At 49.9% G+C, this 20273-nt stretch overlaps 1 protein-coding gene across 2 annotated transcripts; it reads right to left on the bottom strand.

The window, feature by feature from the left end:
* Positions 1-1820: 1820 nt before the first annotated feature.
* Positions 1821-15808, bottom strand: kif11 (kinesin family member 11). Of its 2 annotated transcripts, none has more exons than XM_086045778.1 (27): positions 15623-15808; positions 15288-15363; positions 14724-14853; positions 14541-14638; positions 14119-14197; positions 13854-14039; positions 13472-13596; positions 13302-13392; positions 12186-12331; positions 12017-12113; positions 11468-11563; positions 10567-10655; positions 10409-10496; positions 9332-9405; positions 9034-9148; positions 8787-8858; positions 7933-8068; positions 7497-7669; positions 6944-7069; positions 6673-6828; positions 6094-6233; positions 5620-5780; positions 5292-5410; positions 4660-4882; positions 3562-3734; positions 2216-2326; positions 1821-2085 (listed from the first exon to the last, which is right to left on the bottom strand). In XM_086045778.1, the coding sequence occupies exons 2-27, from the start codon at positions 15359-15361 to the stop codon at positions 1978-1980; spliced, it is 3186 nt and encodes a 1061-aa protein (XP_085901904.1). In that variant the 5' UTR covers positions 15362-15363; positions 15623-15808; the 3' UTR covers positions 1821-1977. The 2 variants fall into 2 exon arrangements, with proteins under 2 accessions (XP_085901904.1, XP_085901905.1); XM_086045779.1 differs by having other exon boundaries at positions 5647-5780.
* Positions 15809-20273: the final 4465 nt, after the last annotated feature.

The raw sequence follows: 20273 nt of genomic DNA, 5'->3' as shown, positions 1-20273 counted from the left end.
GAATTGTCCAGCACATGTTCAACCTGAGCCTGAAGCTGGGCAGGGTCCCCCAGCTATGGAAAACATCCTGCCTGGTCCCGGTGCCAAAGACCCCCCCCCCCCCCCACCCGAAGGAGCTCAACAGCTTCAGACCAGTGGCGCTGACGTCTCATCTGATGAAGGCCCTGGAGAGACTGGTCCTTGTCCACCTGCGTCCCCTGGTGAGCTCCTCAATGGACCCACTCCAGTTCGCATATCAGCCTGGCATCAGTGTGGATGATGCCATCATCTACCTCCTCCACACTTCACTCTCCCACCTGGAGAAGGCGGGGAGCACTGTGAGGATCATGTTCTTTGATTTCTCCAGTGCTTTCAACACCATCCAGTCCACCCTACTGGGAGACAAGCTGGAGCGGGCGGGGGTGGCGCACCACCTCACCACATGGATCCAGGACAACCTCACAAACCGGCCACAGCATGTGAGGACACAGGACTGTGTGTCTGACGTGCTCCTCTGCAGCACGGGGGCCCCACACACAGGGAACTGTCTTGGCTCCCTTCCTGTTCACCCTCTACACCTCGGACTTCAACTACAACACCCCTACCTGTCACCTGCAGAAATTCTCTGACGACTCTGCGATTGTCGGCCTCATCACAGGCGGAGATGATCGGGAGTACAGAGAACTTACTCAGGGTTTTGTGGACTGGTGCCAGCAGAACCGCCTCCTGATCAACGCGGGGAAATCCAAAGAAATGGTGGTGGATTTCGGTAGGCGCCAGCACTCTTCACCTGCACCAGTGAATACCCGGGGAACAGATGTTGAGAGAGTCTCAACTTACAAGTACCTGGGTGTTCATCTGAACAATAAACTGGACTGGTGCGACAACACAGACGCCCTCTATAGGAAGAGTCAGAGCAGACTCTTCCTACTCAGGAGACTGAGGTCTTTTGGGGTTCAGGGGACACTCCTCGGGAGGAACTTTTATGACTCGGCGGTTGCATCGGTCATCTTCCAGGGAGCGGTCACCTGGGCAGGCGGCGTCTCGGCCCGGGACAAGAAGCGGCTGGACAAACTGGTCAGGAGGGCCGGCTCTGTCCTGGGCTGCTCCCTGGACTCTGTGGACTCGGTGGGGGACAGGAGGATGTTGGCCAAGCTGTCATCAATGCCGGGCAACCCGGACCACCCCCTCCAGGGCACTCGGACAGCACTCCACAGCACCTTCGGTGACAGACTGTTACACCCTCGCTGTGCAAAGGAGAGATTCCGCCGTTCCTTCTTGCCTGCTGCTGTCAGACTCTTTAACAAGAACATTGTGTAGTCCCTACAAACTGGCGGACATTAGTGCAATTGTGCTGTCCTGCACCTGAGCTCATATCGTGCAATACCCAATATTCCCCACTACTGTAATACCGTGCAATACTCAACATTCCCCACTACTGTTAGTCTAGTTTTATTTGTATCCAATGCTGTTCCTTACATTTCACTACAGCACTGCAGCACTGTCACTTACTTAGAGTATTTTTTCCTCTGTACTATGTACAGGCCGAAATGAGTGTTCCTCATATTTTTTATGTAGATGTAGGTTGGTGTGTGTATATACACATGTTACTGCGTATATCTACATAGGTTTGATCCTAAATGTTTGCCGTCAATGTTATACATTAATGGCCACATTATGCCGCCGCCCCTGTGTGACCTATATCTTTGCTACTGTAACAATGAAAATTTCCCCACTGTGGGATCAATAAAGGCATTCTTATCTTATCTTATGAATGTGACATCAAAGTGTAGAAACTTCCCCTGGGAGACTCCTAAAATCTTCAGTTACTGTACAGCCACTCCCTTTTAAAATGACTTTTAATCAATTGTTGCTCATGTCATGACAAAAAGCATTAATCACAAAACACGTAAATATTTAATTTGACAGATTAAAACAGACCGATGAAAACAGAAGGCTAACTAGCAGCTAAAAGCCAACATGGGAACACGGTTGCATTTAGTTCTGAGAGCGCAGCGGGAGTCTGGACTTCTGTGGGGTGGCCTCGCCGTCGCACACTTTGGGCCTGCCGGGGACCTTGCCCTCTTTCTTGCTGGCCTTCTTTAGCTGGATCACACACACAAATGAAGACTCGACATATATCAAATGTTGATAGGGGCGGCATCGTCCACACACGCGGTGTCACCCGGGCGTACGCGCGCCCTCATGCTGAAAATGTCTGTTGCCATGGGCTCACCTTGAAGAAGGGAAGGCGCTTGCTCTCGTTGAAGACCAGGTTCTCATCGATGAAGGAGCCCTCGGTGGCCACGCTCTCGTTACACATGCTCAGCTCATCCTCCAGGGAGCCCTGAACGCGGCACAGGATCAAGACACGCTAAACCAGAGGTGGGCATTCACACCCGTCAGTCAGTACAGACGGAAGGAGATGTCACTTGATGGACTCCCGTTTTCGCTCGCAACCGACGGTAACTTTGAAACACTGACTGAATAAGTGCAGACGGAAGAGACTATCCGCTGATCCCTGGACCAACACGAATCCGACAGGGGAGGAGGGGAAAAAAAAAAGAAAAAGGGAAAAAAAAAAAAATTTGGAGACGAGAATCGTGGGGAGGAGCAGTAACAGTAGAAGAAGTTATATTTTGGGGTGTAAAGTGGTCCAAACTTAGGGATGGGATTTTCGACTAACAATCATCTCTCTCTCTTGTTCTGTGGAACAAGATGCGTGATACTCAATGCCGCGTTTAATCGACGAGTAAAATACAAAACGTTTAGTAAATCGTAGACGGTTAAACGACTAGTCGCGCACATCCCTAGTCCAAACCATTTCTAAATGAATACAATTGCGTGCCGTTACCCTGGTAAACTTTTTATTTTCTATTTTTTTTTTTTTTTACTGACGGTCCTAAAATAGTGGCGAAGAAATGTAACTTTGCGACGAAGGTAGCTTATTACAAATAAAGATGACAGAGTGACGGACTGAGCCTCAGCCTCCAGCCTGAAATAATGACGATGACGGCTGACGAAAGTTCACTGACGCGCACCCACGTTTGTGCTCGGGGGCTACGTTTTATGCTCAAAACTGGAAGGTGGGCTGACTCATTTGTAGGTAGGTATGGAGGGAGGAAGGGAGGGAGGGCGGGCGGGCGGTCGGGATGTGTGGGTGTGTGCGTGCGTGGGGTCCAAGTTAAAACATGTGCCGTATGTAGACTGGTTTATTTTGATAAGCCATACTTGTTTTTGGTTTAATTGCATATTTGTTACAAAAAATTGAATCGACCAATTATTCCATATTCAAAAACTTTTAAATGGACAGTGTTACTTTCACTTCCATGTGATTTCCCACATTGCAATGAATTGAAATGCGAAATGCTATTCGTGGGCGATGGGGACCAGGCTTGACCCCAAATAGTGAAAATCTACGAATGATCAAGAACTGGCATGAAAATTTGCACTAAGTAAAAAAATAAATAAAAAATGCCCAATGCCGGGGCATTCTACGACCTTAAGTGCCAAATTCCACATCGTAAGCTTGCTTGTCACAAACATTTTGGAGCTACAGTATGATAAAGCTTGGCGTTCCACCTGGCTACGTTTCTCCTCGTCTTCGGACTCCGGGTCACGCTCTTCCTCGTCCTCCCTGGTGGCGGCCTTCAGCTGGTCCTGTTGCCTCCTCAGACTCTCCAGCATCTCCGTGCGGCTCCACGTCTTGGTCATCTGGCGCGGGTACACAAAGTCCCGCCTCTGCGGCGTCTGACCTGTGAGGGGGCGTCACACGCCGGACGGCGACAGGTGTCAAACAAAGGCCAATTGACGTGATGAGTGCCACTTTGTGCGCTCAGTCAACTCAAACGCACTCGACCCGGTGGATACAGCCTTAAAATATCATCTTTCAAATTAAATCGCCAACTGTTCTCAAAATCAATTCATTATTTCGAATATTAAGGTTTAACTTGAAATTGTCCAAATGCTTGAAATTTCAGTAACGTCAGGTTTCTGTAGGTCAAAGTCCACAAGCGCGGCGGCTCTTTCGCTGCCGTTACTCATTTCAGAGCTCCCGCGAGCGACGGCGTCCGCCATTATGACTCCAAAGAATTCCGGAACATCCTCCGCGGGCTCACAACACCGTCACGTGTGTATTGTGATGCATTTCATTGGTTAAGAGAGAGAGAATTGGATAAGATAGATGAATAAGAAAATAACGTATACGCTCTCCCGACTTTAGGGGTAGAAAGACGCAACAGCGTCTAGTGGAAGAAATGCGGTTGTGCTGTCCCGGCCTGAATGGGTTAAAAGGACACACACTCTTAAAAAATGTTTTATCCAATTTTTCAATCAATCTAAAAAAAAAAAAAAAAAAAAACCCACAAATGAATCACTCAAATTATTGTTAGTTGCAGCCCTAATTCTTTCCCAAAAATCACCCAGCACCACCCTGGCTTACAGAATAAGAATGCCTTTATTGATCCCACAGTGGGGAAATTTTCATTGTTACAGTAGCAAAGATATAGGTCAGTAAATGATGACATTTTGTCGGTTTTGCTTCAGCAACCCCAAACGGAGATTCGCCTAGTCTCTGTTTCATTGCCAGCATAAAATTGCAAAAAATATACAATCATATTAAAAAGAACTCAAATGAATGTTTGTCCCAGGCCTGTGCGTGCAATGTTTGAAATGTTTTACCGGTGGGCACGTCGTGGCGCAGCTCCTCCTGCAGAAACGTTTGGAGCAGCCGGCGACCGACGTCCACCTGCCGGTGGATGTCGGCCTCCTGCCGGTCCACGGCGGCGGCGTCCGAGGAGGTTTGGCTCCGCATGTTCTCCAGGGCCCGCTTGACTTCCTCCTGCTGGCTCCTCAGCGCCACCTCCAGCGTGCGAAGCTGCTCGCCGCCGTACGTCGTCACGCTCTGGAGGAGGGATGGCGGAGGACAGTCTTACGGCCAATCGCAAATGCCTTATTGCATCACATGATCTTCCATGACAAAATGCCATTTGGCTCCTTGGTGCCAAGATGCCAGCCACCAAAGTACATTTCAAAAAAACCTTGTGGTTTTTTTTTTTTTTTTTTTTTTTAGAAAAGACATCGAAAAGGCTACGTTGACACTGCAGGCTATGAAATAACATCTGAATTGAACGGCAGTATGAACATAGCTATTTTATTTGTCCAATCCCATTTCACCCTCATTGCTGCCATGCATTCTAATCTTCCCTGGGCCTTCACTAACAGGAGCGCGAGTCTATTTGATGATACTATATGAGCAATAAGAACAAAGATCCCTTCGTAAAATCCATCCTCGCAGTGCCAAAAGGCCGTACCCGATTGAGGGCCTGCACGTCGGCCGACTCCTCGGCCGCCAGCGAGAGGCGCTCCTGGGCCCGCTTGTCAGCGTGCCGCTCCAGTGCCGAGCTCCAGTCCCGGTCTCGTCCAAGTAAACCTGCACACGCGTGGAGACCACGGACGAGCCGTTGGAACTCATTCACAATGGGTATTGTCGTATGGTGCGTACACACCATTGACCAAAATATCCACTAGAAAATCCCACTGTAACGATTATTAGGGAGCAGGCAACGAGTGACTCGTTCAGTCTTTGTCATTCAACTCAATTCAAGAGGTGGCCAAAAGAGTGCGAGTTGACGCCGGTACCAGACACGCTGCGCTGGAGGTGCTCACAGCAACCGTCGGCCTCCCGCAGGGTCTGCTGGCTCTCGTCAAGGTGGAGTCGCAGCGTTGAGGCGAGGGACGAGGAAGTGGAGCACAGGAGATCGGCGCGGGTGGACGCCTGACGCTCCACTGAGCCGCAGCCGCTGGGGAGCACAGAAGGCGAGCGGCCGCGTCATTGAGCAAATGCCACCGTCCCTCCGTCTTTACAGTTTCAATTGGACAATTAGAATCACAAATATCTTAAATATATATCGTACTGTATATTATCGATATTTAAGCGGCTAAAGTTGGATAATCAGACCAATCAAAGCGTTTTTCAGTTATGCCTTTTTGATCTGAGCCTCCGAAATATCAGGCAATCTTTTGTTTCCGATTAAAAAAAGGAAATGGGAAGAAGCACTGACGGTCGGATTGCGATTGCTGCCGCTGGGGATTTGTTTGCTTGCGGCGACTCACCTGCTGAGGTTGTCTCCAAGGCTCTGAAGAGGAGTCTTCAGCGCTCCGGAGGAGCGGCACAGCTTCTCGTAGTCCTCGTGCGACTCGGTGGCCAGCAGGTTGAGCTGGCCCAACAACATCTGGATGGTCCGCTCGGTACTCTGGGGGAGGGGGCGGGAAGCGACACCACTACATTCCAGCCCAAAGCTTTTTCGTGCCGACATCAGTCATTAGTAATCAAGAGTGCCACTTCTGTTATTTTCATGATGCAAGTTTGGGGCTTTCAAAACATTTCGGGTCGACGGACGGCTTTACAGGAGAGAATTGTTTTTCAAGTAACCCGCTGCCAATGAAACATACCAAACTATTGTACACACCTAAACGCTACAGGAATGAAAAGGTTGCCATTTGTGGGGGGTTAAAGAGGTGCACATGTTATGCTAAATTCATCATTTTGGGGGGGAAAAAATGTCACGATGAGAACAACGCTGCATTTTTTCCAAGCCAAAGCAGCAATGTCGAAATGTGAGTAATGTTTGTCGGCAAGCAAAACAATACCCGACAAAACAGAAGCAGAGAGGATAGCAAAGCCTCCGTTACCTGCTGGTTTCTCTCCTGAGCTTTTCGGATCTGCTCCTCCAGCTGCTTGCGTTTGTCCTGCAGGATGTTCACGTCCTGGACCGTGGCCTCTCGCAGGGCCGCCAGGTCCGCAACCAGGCTGCTGAAGAACTCGCCCGTCTCCTTCATGGCCTCCACCTGATGCAGGGAGCGCCGCCCGCCAAAGAATGCAGGGAGAAAACAGGCTCAGCACGCAAACTTCAAAAAAAAAAAAAAAAGAAGCAAATAAAACTGTAAAAGCAGACTTGACTACCTTGTCGGCCAGGGCCCGCTGCGCTTCCGTGGTGGTCCTGAGGGAGGCGCTCAGCTCTTTGAGCACTGAAAGACCCATCAGCGTCTGAACCTGTAGGACATCCTCCATGTCCCGCTGGTGCTCCTCCTACATACACACACAGCAGAGCCAGAGCAAAAGAGGAAAGGAGGGGGAGGGAGACAAAAAGAGAGAGAAAAACAGGTGAAAGAAAAGCAGAGCAATGAGAGAACGATTGAGATAGGAATGGAGAACAGAGGACAAGACAGGAGAGAGGGAAAAAAAAATAGGAAATGAAAGAGGAAAAATAAAAAAGGGGAGTGAGAGGTGAGAGAAAGCAGAATATAAAAAGGAATGAGAGAGAATGAGAAAAAAGCCAGAGGGAGGAAAAAAAAGAAAATAAAAAAATGAGCAAGAGCGCAAGAAAAGGGTGAGAAAGTGAGCCCAGTCAAGACTGTGTGTGGAAACGATGGCCGCTTTTCTATGAATCCCAAACGGTCCCACAGGGCCCCGCACGGCCTCCCGTGCGCCCACGTTTATTGTCCGCCGTGCTCACCAGAAGCTCCTTGAGGGCCTCCTTCTCCTGCTGGCTAAGTTGGCGGTGGCACCGCACGCGCTCCTGCCAGCGGGCCGCGCCCTCGCCCACCAGCCGCCCCACGCCGGCCACCAGGCCCTCCACGCCGCTCACGGCGCCGCTCAGCGCAGTCGCGCTGCCCGCCAGAACAGCGTCTACGACAGAGGTCACGGTGACTGGTGAGAACCCCTCCCAATCCGCTCTCGTGACAAGTGAGTCAGCCATTTTCTAGGGCTGCTGCAATGTCCACTATCACAACACGTCGTCGTCGTCATTTGGGAGTCGGATTCCGAATGCAGTCGCTGCGTTGGGAATCGTTGACTCGTCACCACGATGGGATTTTCGGCGGACGTTTTAGCCAGCTTGCTACAGGCAAACGTGCATATCGAGTCAAAGTTTGTGAGGGCGGCGTGTGTACCGATAGCCTGCGAATAGCTGCTGAGGACGTGTCGATGTTTGTCGCATTGCTGCTGGACGCCGCCCTGCACGCCGCTGAAGGCCGCCGCCATGCGCTCAGCAAAGCTCTGCTGAGCCGTCACGTTGTGCTGCTCCACCTGCACGCGCCACGACACACAACATGTGAGCAAAAGAAAAAACCTCAGCCCCACCCCCCGCGTCGAAGGCATCGAAAATGACATGGAACCATCTGGCCCCGAGACACAAGGTAGCACTACGCAAATGTAACGGATCGTGAAAAAGGCCGCGTCCCCTGGAAAACAATTCCCCAGAGAAAGGCACAAAAGAGCTTTGGACGTGGAGCGCAGACAAGAGAGGCAGTGAAGTGCTGCTACTGAGGATGAAAAGTTGCAGAAAGTGTGATGCGATAAAGGCGGTCAAGTGTGGGCTTCGTCATATTTTAGACACATTTCGACATGCACTGATTTGTGACAATTCAAGAGTTTTGGGGACACATCCGATTGATTTCTACGTTACACCAGGCTCTTACAGTTCCTTCTGCAATCCGGATGCAAAGTTACAAATCAGTTCTCTCATTTTGTGGCCTTAGGAGCAATTTTGACTTCTGTTTATTATTCAGTTCCGTAACAAAGTGCTCTGAAATGCACTCTTCACACTTAATTGTAAAACGATTGTTGTATCACACTATTTATTCATGATAAGGTGTTAGGATTTTTTTTTCAATTGATTTGGTTTTAAAATGTGTTTTTCAAAACTCAAATGTTCTGGCTTAAGACTGCAAGAAAAAAAAAAAGATGTCAAAATGTGTGTTCCAAAAGAGAGGCAGGCTAACAGCGTCAGCGGAGTTAGCATTACCAGCTTCTTCCTGTCCAGCTTGGCATGCAGACCCAAGACGTCGCTGGTGCTGGCGTCCGCTGTGTTCAGCAGCTGTAAACAAAAATGCGTCAGAGTTTTAAAAAAAAAAAAAGCATAAAATCAGGAACCATTTGGATTCCGTTTCATGGTTTTTGGAAAGTCCAGGTCCAATACTAAAAAGCGTCCTGTCGCCCGAGTGGCGCCGAAGACGTCACTGCGCGACGTGCTATGAGGTCAGAGGCGGCACCTGCGCGGCGGCGCTGTAGAGATTCTCCTGGGCCGAGTGCAGTTCTCCACTGACAAACTCCTCCTCGGCCAGCTTGTCCTTGGTGGCCTCCAGGTCCCGGCTGGTCTCCTCCAGTCTACGTAACGGACACACAAGTTGAGAGACGCTTGGGAATATTCCATTTTATTCTGAAGCCACCCAATCGGCGGCAACCACAAGGGTCCGGTTGCCCCGACGGAGTCGCTGCCCCGGCCGCTCGCCGTGAGGCGATGGCCTCCGATCGGCCGTCGACCGGGAGGGGAGGCCAAAGGCCGCTCACCTCTGCCGCTTGTCGTCCAGCTCGGCGGCACACTGCTCCAGTTTCGTTTTACTGTCCACAAACAGCTCGCTCACCTGCACGCACCAAGTCACAGCGGGTCATCTGGATGACATCAGGACTGAAGCCGCTTTGATGTCACATCAATAATACGAATGACAGCATACGCCATTTAAATGACTGTTCGGAAGTCTGGGGAAACACAAAACTGCATAACAACCATGCTGCAAAAAAGAGCAATGACAATGGCCCATAATGTCGTATTTCTTCAGCACACAAATCACTTTCTCCAATGGCAAGTCTTGTCTTGAAATACGATCATCTTCCCACTTTAAAACTGCACGAACGAGAGGGAGGTTATCATTTCAGGGGGAAGTTGCATTTAAAACTAAATAGTCCAGAAGAGCTACCGAGACAAAAGGCTTTTGTGTTTGTGTCTGTGGGGTGGAAAGACGGAACGGACTAAATGGGTAACGTCCAAAAAATTCAAGGTATGAAGGTAGCATTTCATGCATCGCACCAGATGCTGAAATGAAGCGTTTCTCACATGTGTGAGCACACACACTGCAGACAGGCTGGGCTCTGTGTGAAAGTGCACTACAGACAAGAATGTCCTGCTTCAACGGGTTGTGTGATGAAAGTCACGTGTGAATAAATGCCAGCTCGACAATTGTGTCTCTGTAATTGACAGAAAAAAAAAGACTCAACTCAACTTGTTTGAAAATCAAATCTGGATCAGATCCAGGATAAGCCTGGTTTGACGTTACGGGGCTTTTTTTTTTACCCCCCCCCCCCCCCCCCCCAAAAAAAAAAAAAAAATTGACAACATTCCTGTTTTGTGCAGTGGAGGCAAAAACAAACACAAAACACCTTCCAACCCAGAAAAGCAGAATAAATAACAAAGCCATGTGTCTTTTGACAAACTGCAATCCGCAGTCTGGCTTAATCTCCCGCCTAAATGTGATTACTACTAATGTGTTTTACAGCATCCGTCTGTTTGCACGAGCTAAAGTGCAATCGGGATGAAAAGATTGCAGAGCCAGAGCCAGAGCGGATGTGATGAAGGAGATCCTCGTCTACCTTCTTCAGCTCGTCCTCCATGACGGCGATGCGTTCGGTGTACTCCTGGATGTTTTCGTTGTTTGCGGTCATCTGTTCCATCATGCTCCTGAAAGGCACAACTTCTCAGAACATGCCGTCTCTCTCGCACGCACAGATGTTGCGCCATCAACACGTACGTGTAGTTCTCTGTCGACAGGTAGACGCCATTTTTGTCCCTGGTGGCGGCCAGGTCTCGTTTGAGGCGCTCGATCTCCTCCGTGTATTCCTGAGCGTTGACAAAAAGACAACGGCCGTGGTGAGAGTCGCTCACCACTTTACAGGGATTTTCTTTTCTTTTTTAACGATATGAATAGTGGCCCAAGGGGTAGTTTCTAAAACATCTACCTAGGAATCCCTTTGCAGTGATTAGCGAGTAGCGAATGATTCCAAATGCATTGATCATTTGCTCATCCCAAAGCACTACATCGGATTCAAGATGCACCGTGAGAGCCGATTACGAGTTCCAGTCAGGAGTACAGCGGATGGATTCGTTTGATCGAAGCTTGCGTTTGCTTCGGATCTGGCGGCTTGCTTAATGTTGCCGTTTTTCATTCGCGCCCCGCCCGGCCAGTCTCGTGACAGAGACGACGGTTTTGAGCCGAAAAGTACAAAGGAAAGTAAGAAAAGGACTGCTCGGTCCGTTCATTCCGAAACATTCCACCCTTTTCTCAGTCAACTTCCCAAACCTTGGAAGCCATCTCACGTCTTCAATCCTTCCAGTAAACCGAGCGATTGGCTGATTATGGAGCTAGCCTAATACTCAAGACAGCCATGTACACCCTCAGTGACAGCGGCGTGTCAGGGGGGGAAAAAAAACAACCCGAAACTAAAACAAACAAAGGGCCTCGGGACAATGCGGATGCACATACTTCCCTTCGTTGACAGCAATCGAGCGTTGCGTTTGTCTGAAACCTTGACTTGGTGCGGTCCGCCATTTGAAAGCAACTCAGGCTCACTACAACGCGGCCAATCGACAGGGCCGTACTTAGCCGGTAGGATGCGTGGAGAAGGAACGGGTGTGTGCGGCGCTTGCCTCACCTTGATGAGCGTCCTCTTGGTGAGCTTCTGGTTCACCTCGGGCTTGTTCATGATGTTCTTGGCCCTGCTGGCGTACTCCAGCGTGCTCAGCGTCTCCTGCACAAACGCGTGCCGGGGATCGTCAGCCACGCGTTGATGTGATTTGAAATCGGATTACTCCTGATGGTCGAGGTGGATTTTGCGCATATGAGTGCACTACTTTGCTGCAGCTGCCACACGCGGCCTCAACAGGTTTGCCATCTAAAGCGGTCCACCACTGACAGTACCAGCAAAGGGGAAGTTACAAGCAGGAAGCTATTACACAATTGCACCGGGACAACTCCTGTGAGCATTAGTGTGCGCCCAAAAAAAAAACAAAAAAAACCCACCAACCCACTGTTGACAACCTCCCATCCGATCAAAAATACTCATCGAAAATAATCACTCAAATGATGGATTATTCCTTCACCAAGTGGTGCCATCAAACCAAATCCAGTCCAAGTCCATGTCATCTTCTTCTCGGTGTTTTTTTTTTGTTTTGTTTGTTTGTGCACGGCGGGACAAACCCACCTCGAGGTTACTGGAGGACGGCGACACGGTGGCGATGATGGAGGTCTTGGTGCGTCCCCCCAGCGAGTCTTGCAGGATGCGCGTCAGCTTGGACTCTCTACAGGAAGATGGCCAAGAGCCAGGTCATCCACATCACGCGTGTGTGAGCGCGCGCGCGTGTGCGCCGCACCTGTACGGGACGTGAGGTCTCTTCTCCACCAGAGCCGTGATGACGCGGCCCAGCGTCAGGAGAGACTGATTGATGTTGCCCGCCTCCCGCGCCCGCTTGTCCACCGCGCCGGAGCGGCCGATGTTCTCGCTGCCCGCCAGGTCCACCTTGGCCAGACACACACAGCCCACGTAAAAATGTCAACCATGCGGCTATAGTCCGGTGTGGATTTTTCTTCCACCGCTCCGACCGGGATTACAACACAATTGCCATTAACAGGATGCGACTGCGGGTGGAGGAGTTCAAGAGGCGAGGGCGCCATGCACTCGCTTATGAACTACGTGGTATGCGCAAGTAGAGCTGACCAACTGGGGCAAAGGCGGGCAGTGAAATGGAAGTACTGTTTATTTTTCTCTTGGTTCTGTTCCGTTTTAATCAGCAAAGTTGCGCCGTGTTAAAGGGCACTGTTAGGAAATCTGTTCAGATACATCCATGTGCATTTACACTTCCAAAATCCTTCTGTAAATGCAGTAAATATCTCACATAGATATTTGTGTGTGTGTGGCTAAAATGTTTTTTCTTTTTCTTTTTTTTAAAATAGAGTGGGTGCGGCTTCTAGTCCGGAAAATAGGGTAACTATCCCTTGCCGCCATATTGTGGCCTCATGCAAGTACAGCACAACATAGACTCGGAGTGCGCATCCCTCCAATCAAAGATGATTTGCTATTCATGTCGATACGATTTCAGAACGGTACATTTTCAAGTGGCATGATTCGATTACGATTCACTAGTGTACGGCTGTAGCTTTAGTCATCAGTGTTCGACATTAACAGCGGCCCGTTGAAGTGACTGCGTCGGCCACCCAAAGTCCACTGACGCCGGCCTGACTTCAATAAATACGTCAGTACGATAGTCAACATGTTCCTTTTTTTTTTCTTCTTCCAAGATTGTCAAGATTTAGAGTTTCATCCACTCGAATTGATCAATCACTATGGATCTTTTTACTGCGCCGCAAACCCATTTTCTGACAGGGATGTCTTCTTGGAGTTTGGCATCTTTTTGCTTTTCATGGCAGGGCTGCGTTCCTCACTTGCTGTCACGGTCCGTTCGGGATCGCGTTGCAAAGGTTTGCCTTACCAGGTTGAGTTTTCCAATCTTGACCAGCTCCTCGCCATCCAGCGTCATCTCCTTCATGTGGATGGTGACCGAGAAGACCGAATGCGAGCGGCTGCGCACAAGTCGACAAAAGTGAAAGCCGCAAGTCGGCACAAAACCTTTCCGGAATCAAACACGGACGCGTGTCCTACCTGGAGTAGGCGTTCATGAGCGTGGAGGCCGTCCTCCTCTTGGCGGATCCTCGCTCCAGGATCAGATAGACCTCATCTTTGTTGTGGACCGTCACCTCCTCCAGACCCTTGACCACCACGCCGCGCTGCGCTGCCGGCACCACGACAGCTTAGCGCGTTGGCCATGTTACAAATACACCACATGCGATTCTTTCTTTCGGGGTCAGTTTGAGAGAAAACCTCAGCTGGGCGTGGCATTGAAAAGCCGTTTTTGAAGAATGGGTCACAATTTGCTGCCTGTTAAGTGACTAGTCACGAACACATCGACACACACCGGCCGGCCCCCCCGCCTATTGGCAAATGTGTTTGTTTTTTCTCTCTCCATTGTTGTCTGTGTCGGCACCTTGTTCCTCGGGTCGTCAAAGAGCTGCAGCCGCTCGGTGACGTCCTCGCTGGGGCTGAGCAGGTCAAAGAGCTCCTCGTTGTAGATCTCCAGCAGCGACACTTTGACGGAGAACTCCGTGCCGTTCTCGGACAGCTTCTCGAAGATCTGGTGGAGGGTTCTGGGAATGATGCCGGCCAGGGGATCCTGCGAACGCAACGAGAGGCGAGCGGTCGGTCGACGTTTGCGGAGCGCCGTGGCGTGATGAGACACGCGTCCAACTCGCCTCCTCCCAAGTGAACTGCTCGTCCGGACTTCGTTCTCCCTCCATGGTGAAGGTCTTTCCCGTTCCAGTCTGACCGTAACTGCAACGCACCACCCGAGGGAAAATGCTCAGACCCTCCTGGAATTCACAATGTCTGGATGGCAACAATTCAGGCGGTTCAAGCAATCATCCAATTATGGACGAGCTTGCAATTTCCGACGATCGTCGCAGCTTTTCCGCGAACTGGACCAATGATCGGAGCTTGCCGCCAGTTCCAATCAAAGCAAATCCCCGCTGCCGAACTCAATTCTTTGCTTTTGGCACAAAGATGAATGAACAAAAGCAGGCGTTGTGGGCCGCAACAATCTCAGGCAAGCCTGTCAAATCCTGCAGGGATTGCCTTGCGTGCTCGTGTGTGTGTGTGCGTGTGCGTGTGTACTAACGCAAATATGGTGCAGTTATAGCCCATGATGACCTCGTCCAAAATGGGACACACCACGCTCCGGTACACATCAATCTGCTTGGCGGCGGGTGCGAAGACCTGCGGGACGCCAACAACAACAAACAAGACTACTAAAGTTCTGTCAGCAGAAGGGTATCATTAAGGAGATTGCAAATAAACTGACCATATCGAAAGTGTACGTCTTCCTGGATGCCTTGTCATTAAGGCCCCCCGTCCTCACCAGAACTTCCTTCCTGTTTGGATCGCAGTCAATCACGTTGTATGATGACTTGCGCTCCATCGTGTTAAAAGGTCTGAAAGGGAGCAAGGTGCGCACAAGCTTTTCAAAAATGTTCAGCAGCCTTCAATGTTTACATTGTTAAACAGCAGAGCTTTACCAGGTCGAGAGAAGGTCAAATTAAGTTCACCTGTAAATATCAGTTGCATTCGAGGCTCATTCTGAATTTTCACCCAAGAGGCAAAAAAAAAAAAAAAAAGAAATTAAAAAAAAAAAAAAAGCCTCTGTTCCTTAGTTTAAAAAATGTGAGGAAATCCTGACTTGTACCATACGCACAACATGACGCGCATTCAGTACAACCAAGAAAAACATTTCTGGTAAGGTGGCCTGGAAGTTAGGCTACGATCTACAAGATGCGTGTCTTTGTCAAAATGTAAACAATCACTGGCCGATTTCCCCATCCAAATCTAAAATATTACAGCATCTGTCTCGACATCGTTTTCAAATTACCTGCATCTGACGACCACTTGGATGTTTCTTCCCTTTTCGTCCCGCTTGACTGTACTCAGGTGATGTGAAGCCATGACTGCGTCGGCACAAGACAACTTCAGCTTTCGTAAACACTTATATATTATATATATAACATAAATTTAAAAAAAAAAAAAGACAACTTCCCAGCTCTCCAAACAACACACAGACGTGCACTGTCTGAGATCAACTTGCTGCGCTAACGGAAACCCTTTTTCTTTTTCTTTCTTGTTTTTTTTTTTTTAGGGGCCACACAAGCTAGCGACAGTTAGCATCTCAGATAGCGCCAGCCTGAAACAGACGAGCTCCAAACTTACCGAAGGCCTTTCCCGAGAGGTCCGCTGCGCCAGCTGTCGCGTTTATTTGTTGGCTGTGTCCGTTCCGTTGGCTTCGGTCTCGTCTGCGCAGTATAGCACAACAGGCAAACGTTGTGGCGCTCAAACGGCACCAAAACTTTCAAAGAGTACTTTTCAAATTTCGCTCAGCCAATCCCAGAAGAGTAAACAGGGAAAGCCTTTCTATTGGGCGAGGAGGACATGTGACTGCTACTCGGAGAGCATCATGGGAGATTGAAGTACATTTAATTCCACTTCGTTGTTTTTTCTTCTCTTGTTTAATAACAACAACTCTTATCATTCTTATTATTATTACTGTTGTTATTATTATGAGAGAACAGAGCAATCCAAACATATGAATGTGAATTATGACATTCCCTTTGCGTTTTTCATCCAACAAAACCTTTATTTTAAACCAATCAAAGATACAAATAACATCCATGGAAAATACCTGAAATATAAAATATCCATACAAAATGTGTCTCTGTCTTGAACGCATTTTAAGTGTTGGCATTTTCAACAGCATTACAAGCTGTACTAATCCTGTATGATTGATCAAATTGTGAACACTCATTCAGAACATATTATTTCTTTCTTTCCAAATGATGAATAAACCCACTCCAAAAGGACTTCATGTATCGCAGGGGTCCCCAACCACCGGGCCGCGGACCGGTACCGGACTGCGGCGGCGAGCGGCACAGATGACAGGAAGAAAGAAAAGTACAGTACTTCCAGTTTATTGATCGTTTAAAACATGTCTGCTTCTCAACTGTCAATATTCTGCAATTTCTACGGTCCTCCAGGAAAGCAGACGGGTTCTCATTTGCGTTGAATGAGAATGAGACATTTACAAACATCAGATTTTACTTTGGAAAACAATGATCTGGGCATTTTTGGATGGACGTTCACGACTTAACAGAGTCGGCCTCAATTTGTGCGTGCATTTGCTGCGCCGCCTATTTGAAATAATAGCTTGTTTTGGGGTACAGTAAAGGGATGGAAATGTTTTTCTTGTCTTCCGATTCATCAATGAATGGAAAAAATAGTCCACGGATGAATCGGTTATGTAAAGAAGGGTTAGTTGCGGCCTTAAATCGAAGCCAAAAGGTCATTGATGGACATGAAGAAGCTCCTAAAGGTGACTTGTGCAGGCAATAGCATGAAGAAGCTCCAAACAAAGTCAGGCGATTTGATTCTCAGGACAATCGTATGGTCGGTCCTCATGCCGCCGCCCCTCCTCCTCCTCCTCCTCCTCCTCCTCCTCCTCCTCCGCCTCTCCTCCTCCCCCTCTTCCTCCTCCTCTTCATCTTCTTCTGGGCTCTTTGTGGCCGCAGCCCACTCGGACCCGGGCGACGATGACCAGCAACTTTGTGCCGGCCGGGGCCGCCCTCCGCCTCCTCCTTCTCGGTGTCGCCCGCGCGGACGTCCTCGCCGCCGTCTTTGTGCTTCTGCCGCGGGGCATCGGGTGGTGAGATCCTCCGAGCCACCGCAACAAGACCGGGAAGAAGAGCCGGAGGAGAGGAGCGGCGCCGAGGTGAGTTGGATACATGTTTTGCGCCGCACTGAAGCCTGACGGAAATGTACGAGGTCCCGTTGGACTCGAATGTGCCGATCTCCTCAGAGAGCCACATTGAAGCTCCAAAAAAGTCGGGAAGCTCTTCCACATGGCCTTTGCTTGTCTTCGGGCAAAATGATCTCCTGCCAGGCAAAGCGTCCGCACGCGATTGACTTTTGTGCGGCCTTTGCGTTGCTTCGCATCGAGGAGAGTGAAGAGAAGCGGGATCGGTTTGCCAGTTCAATTGCCGCAAATGGAGATGACCTTCTCATTTCCATTCCGAAGGATGTGCGCATTTTCAATTTTCAGCAAATAGCAACCCGAATAACTTCATCCGAGCAAACAAACCCCCCACCTTGATTTTTTTTCCGCGACTTTTGTGTATTTCACTTTCGAAATCAACGAGACGAGAGCAAGGAGAACATTTTGAGCAGCCGATCCAAGTTGAATTGTGGCAAACGGAAATGGAGTTCTGACTTGGAGTCACTTCTCATTCCAAATGATCCAAATAACTTCAGCGTTAGTTTGCATGGAACTGACTTCAACAAAGGTTCTCGTTGAACGTTTTGAGCGGCAGATCCAAGTTGAATTGTGACGTCTGAAGCACGTCAAGCTCGTGTTTCAACTTTGAAGGCAGGAGCAAAAGTTGCACGACTGCGCTCGCGTTTTTCTCCCACTTGGAACACATTTCGATTTGCGCCGTTCGCATTGCCAAGATCAAAGGGAACCTTTTCGAAGAGCCGAGAACATTTTGAGGAGACCCAGCAAGTTGGATCGTGAAGGCTGAACATTGTTTGCTGACATTTCATTGCAGAGGGTGGATGGAACAAAAACAAACAAGAAAAAGGCTGGCACCAAGCGCATCCGCAGCAACGCAATTGCGTTGCCTTAATTGTGCCACACTTGTCCTTGTTTGCCTTTGCGTTGAGGGACGCGTTTCATCAAGTGATCGCGAAGGCCCGGGGCGCAGAACATCGGCAGGACAACACGTAGAAGCTGGAATGGGATTAGACCAAAAAAAAAAAAAAAAAAAAAAAAAAAAGAAAAAAGAAAAAAAGAACTTCCATACCCACTGCAGGCGAGAGAAACAAAGGTCGCCCGGTGCCGGTGATCAAGTCGAGGCCTCGCGGAGCCCGACCGCCGATGGTGTTCGGCGTCTGTCTCTCTTGGGACCAAACGGCGCTCCGGGGAGGCTCAGGTGTCGCGGGGCAAACGTGAGAGGTGAAAGGTCGGCCGGGCCTTCCTTCGCAGGCCGGAGCGGCTCGGCCCGGACAAAGATCCGTCTTGGCCAAAAGCGCCAATGACAGATGATTAATCGGCGTGCCGCGGTTCGCCGAGCCGCCGGACCCCCGGCTGACGCTCCAGCCACCAAACACAAAACCAACCCCCTCCCGCGCACCGAGGTGCGTGGGCGAAGGGTGGAAGCGGGCTATCGTCCCCACGGAGCGCTCCGTGTGTGTGTGTGCGCGTGTGCGCGCCACTCGTGCATCACACTGGCAGAAAGAGAAACAGTGCGCGTGTGTGTGGGAGGCTTTGAGCTCCAATAATGTGCGTGTGTGTGTGACCGTGCGTGTGGGGTGACCAAGCCCCCATCTGGCGGCGGGTGGGCGGCGCGCCACACAGCCACAATGGCCAGCAACATTTTTGGAGGTGTGGGCGTTGAAAAGGCTGCGAGCGCAGGCTGTGCACGTTCAGCTGACGCGCATGTGAAAGTCACTTGAATAGCGCGTCTCTCCTTCATCGGAAGCGCCCACGGCTCCTTCGCGAAGCTTCCGCAACACCGGTGGGCAAAGTACGGAGCCGGGGGGGGGGGGGGACAAAGTACGGAGCCGGGGGGGGGACAAAGTACGGAGCCGGGGGGGGAACAAAGTACGGAGCCGGGGTGGGGGGGGGACAAAGTACGGAGCCGGGGGGGACCCGCAGCCCGCCCTCGCCTTCAATCCACCCCCCCAAATATTCCTTTAATTTTTCCCGAGAGAAGCGTGCTGCTGCCACACCAGGCAACAAAAGAAAGTTCCGAATTCCAATGTGATGAATTTGACGTTCTAATGTGACAAATTTCACTTTGGAGTCGTCTTCCTGCAGCACTTCGTTTGATTGACTTTCACATTATTTGAAGCGACGTCGTATAGCGTCATAATACGTGTTCAATGTTGCCCACTCGACACCCATTGCTGCCCAATCATCCCGGGAGGGGGATTCCCCCATCTGTGGCCCCTTCCCAAGGTTTCGCACTTTGCTCCGGATGTTTGATTTGATTTCGTTTTTAGTTTTTCCTCGGGTCAGGGGAAGTCGTTCATATTTGATCAACGATGGACATGTGAAGCCCTTTGAGACTTTCTTGTGGGCTTAAGGGCTTTCGAAAATCAATTTGACTTGACTTGACCTCATCACGTCAACAAAACAAAGCAATTCTCTGTGGTTCGGGTCACTGGCGGAGTTCTAGCTCTTCTTTTAAAATAAGACAATACAGCAATGCCCTGCGACTGGCTGGCGACCAGTTCGGGGTGTAGTCTGCCTTCGCCCATTGACGGCTGGGATAGGCTCCAGCAACTCCCCGCGACCCTATATAGGATAAGCGGTTTGGAAGATGACATGACATGACATGACAATACAGCAAACACAATCCCATTCATCCCCGGGACGTTTTGCTGTCATGGCTAATAATCCAAGTTTTCTCAGCATAGGCTTTGTTTTTTTCCCCAAAATTTTAAAATAAGTGAGGGGATTTTGGGGGATGGAGATCGCGTGACTCGTATGCCAAACTAGTAGGCAAGCAGTCGCTGTCACTTTCAAAAAGGCTGGCGATCCCTGCAGGTCTAAAATGTGGACAGGAACCTTGGGCTTTGTTGGGTCTGTCTGCATGGGCTCACACACGCACGCACGCACGCACACACGCGCGCACACACGCGCGCACACACACACACACACACACACACACACACACACACACACACACAGGCAGGATGTGACATTTCTAGCCGTCGCGGCGACGCTGCTCGTTGCTTTGGGCGCTCGTGACGGTTCCAAGGCCGGTGTGTCCACATATGGTCAATGACGTCACGGATTCTCTTTAAA

Source organism: Filicampus tigris, chromosome 11, assembly GCF_054856515.1.
Source record: "Filicampus tigris isolate MCC_2025a chromosome 11, RoL_Ftig_1.0, whole genome shotgun sequence".
Classification (NCBI taxonomy): Eukaryota; Metazoa; Chordata; class Actinopteri; order Syngnathiformes; family Syngnathidae; genus Filicampus; species Filicampus tigris.
Note: the sequence above shows the minus strand (reverse complement) of the source record. Positions and strands in the feature narration are given on the sequence as shown.

What these genes read in the sequence shown, in the direction of transcription:
- kif11 (XM_086045778.1), bottom strand. Translation starts at nt 15,361, where the DNA reads ATGGCTTCACATCACCTGAGTACAGTCAAGCGGGACGAAAAGGGAAGA. An exon ending in CTCATGAACGCCTACTCCAG is followed by an intron (nt 13,393 to 13,471) that starts GTAGGACACGCG and finishes ACTTGTGCGCAG; the next exon opens with CCGCTCGCATTCGGTCTTCT. An exon ending in ACGTGCAGGCCCTCAATCGG is followed by an intron (nt 4,883 to 5,291) that starts GTACGGCCTTTT and finishes TCCCTCCTCCAG; the next exon opens with AGCGTGACGACGTACGGCGG.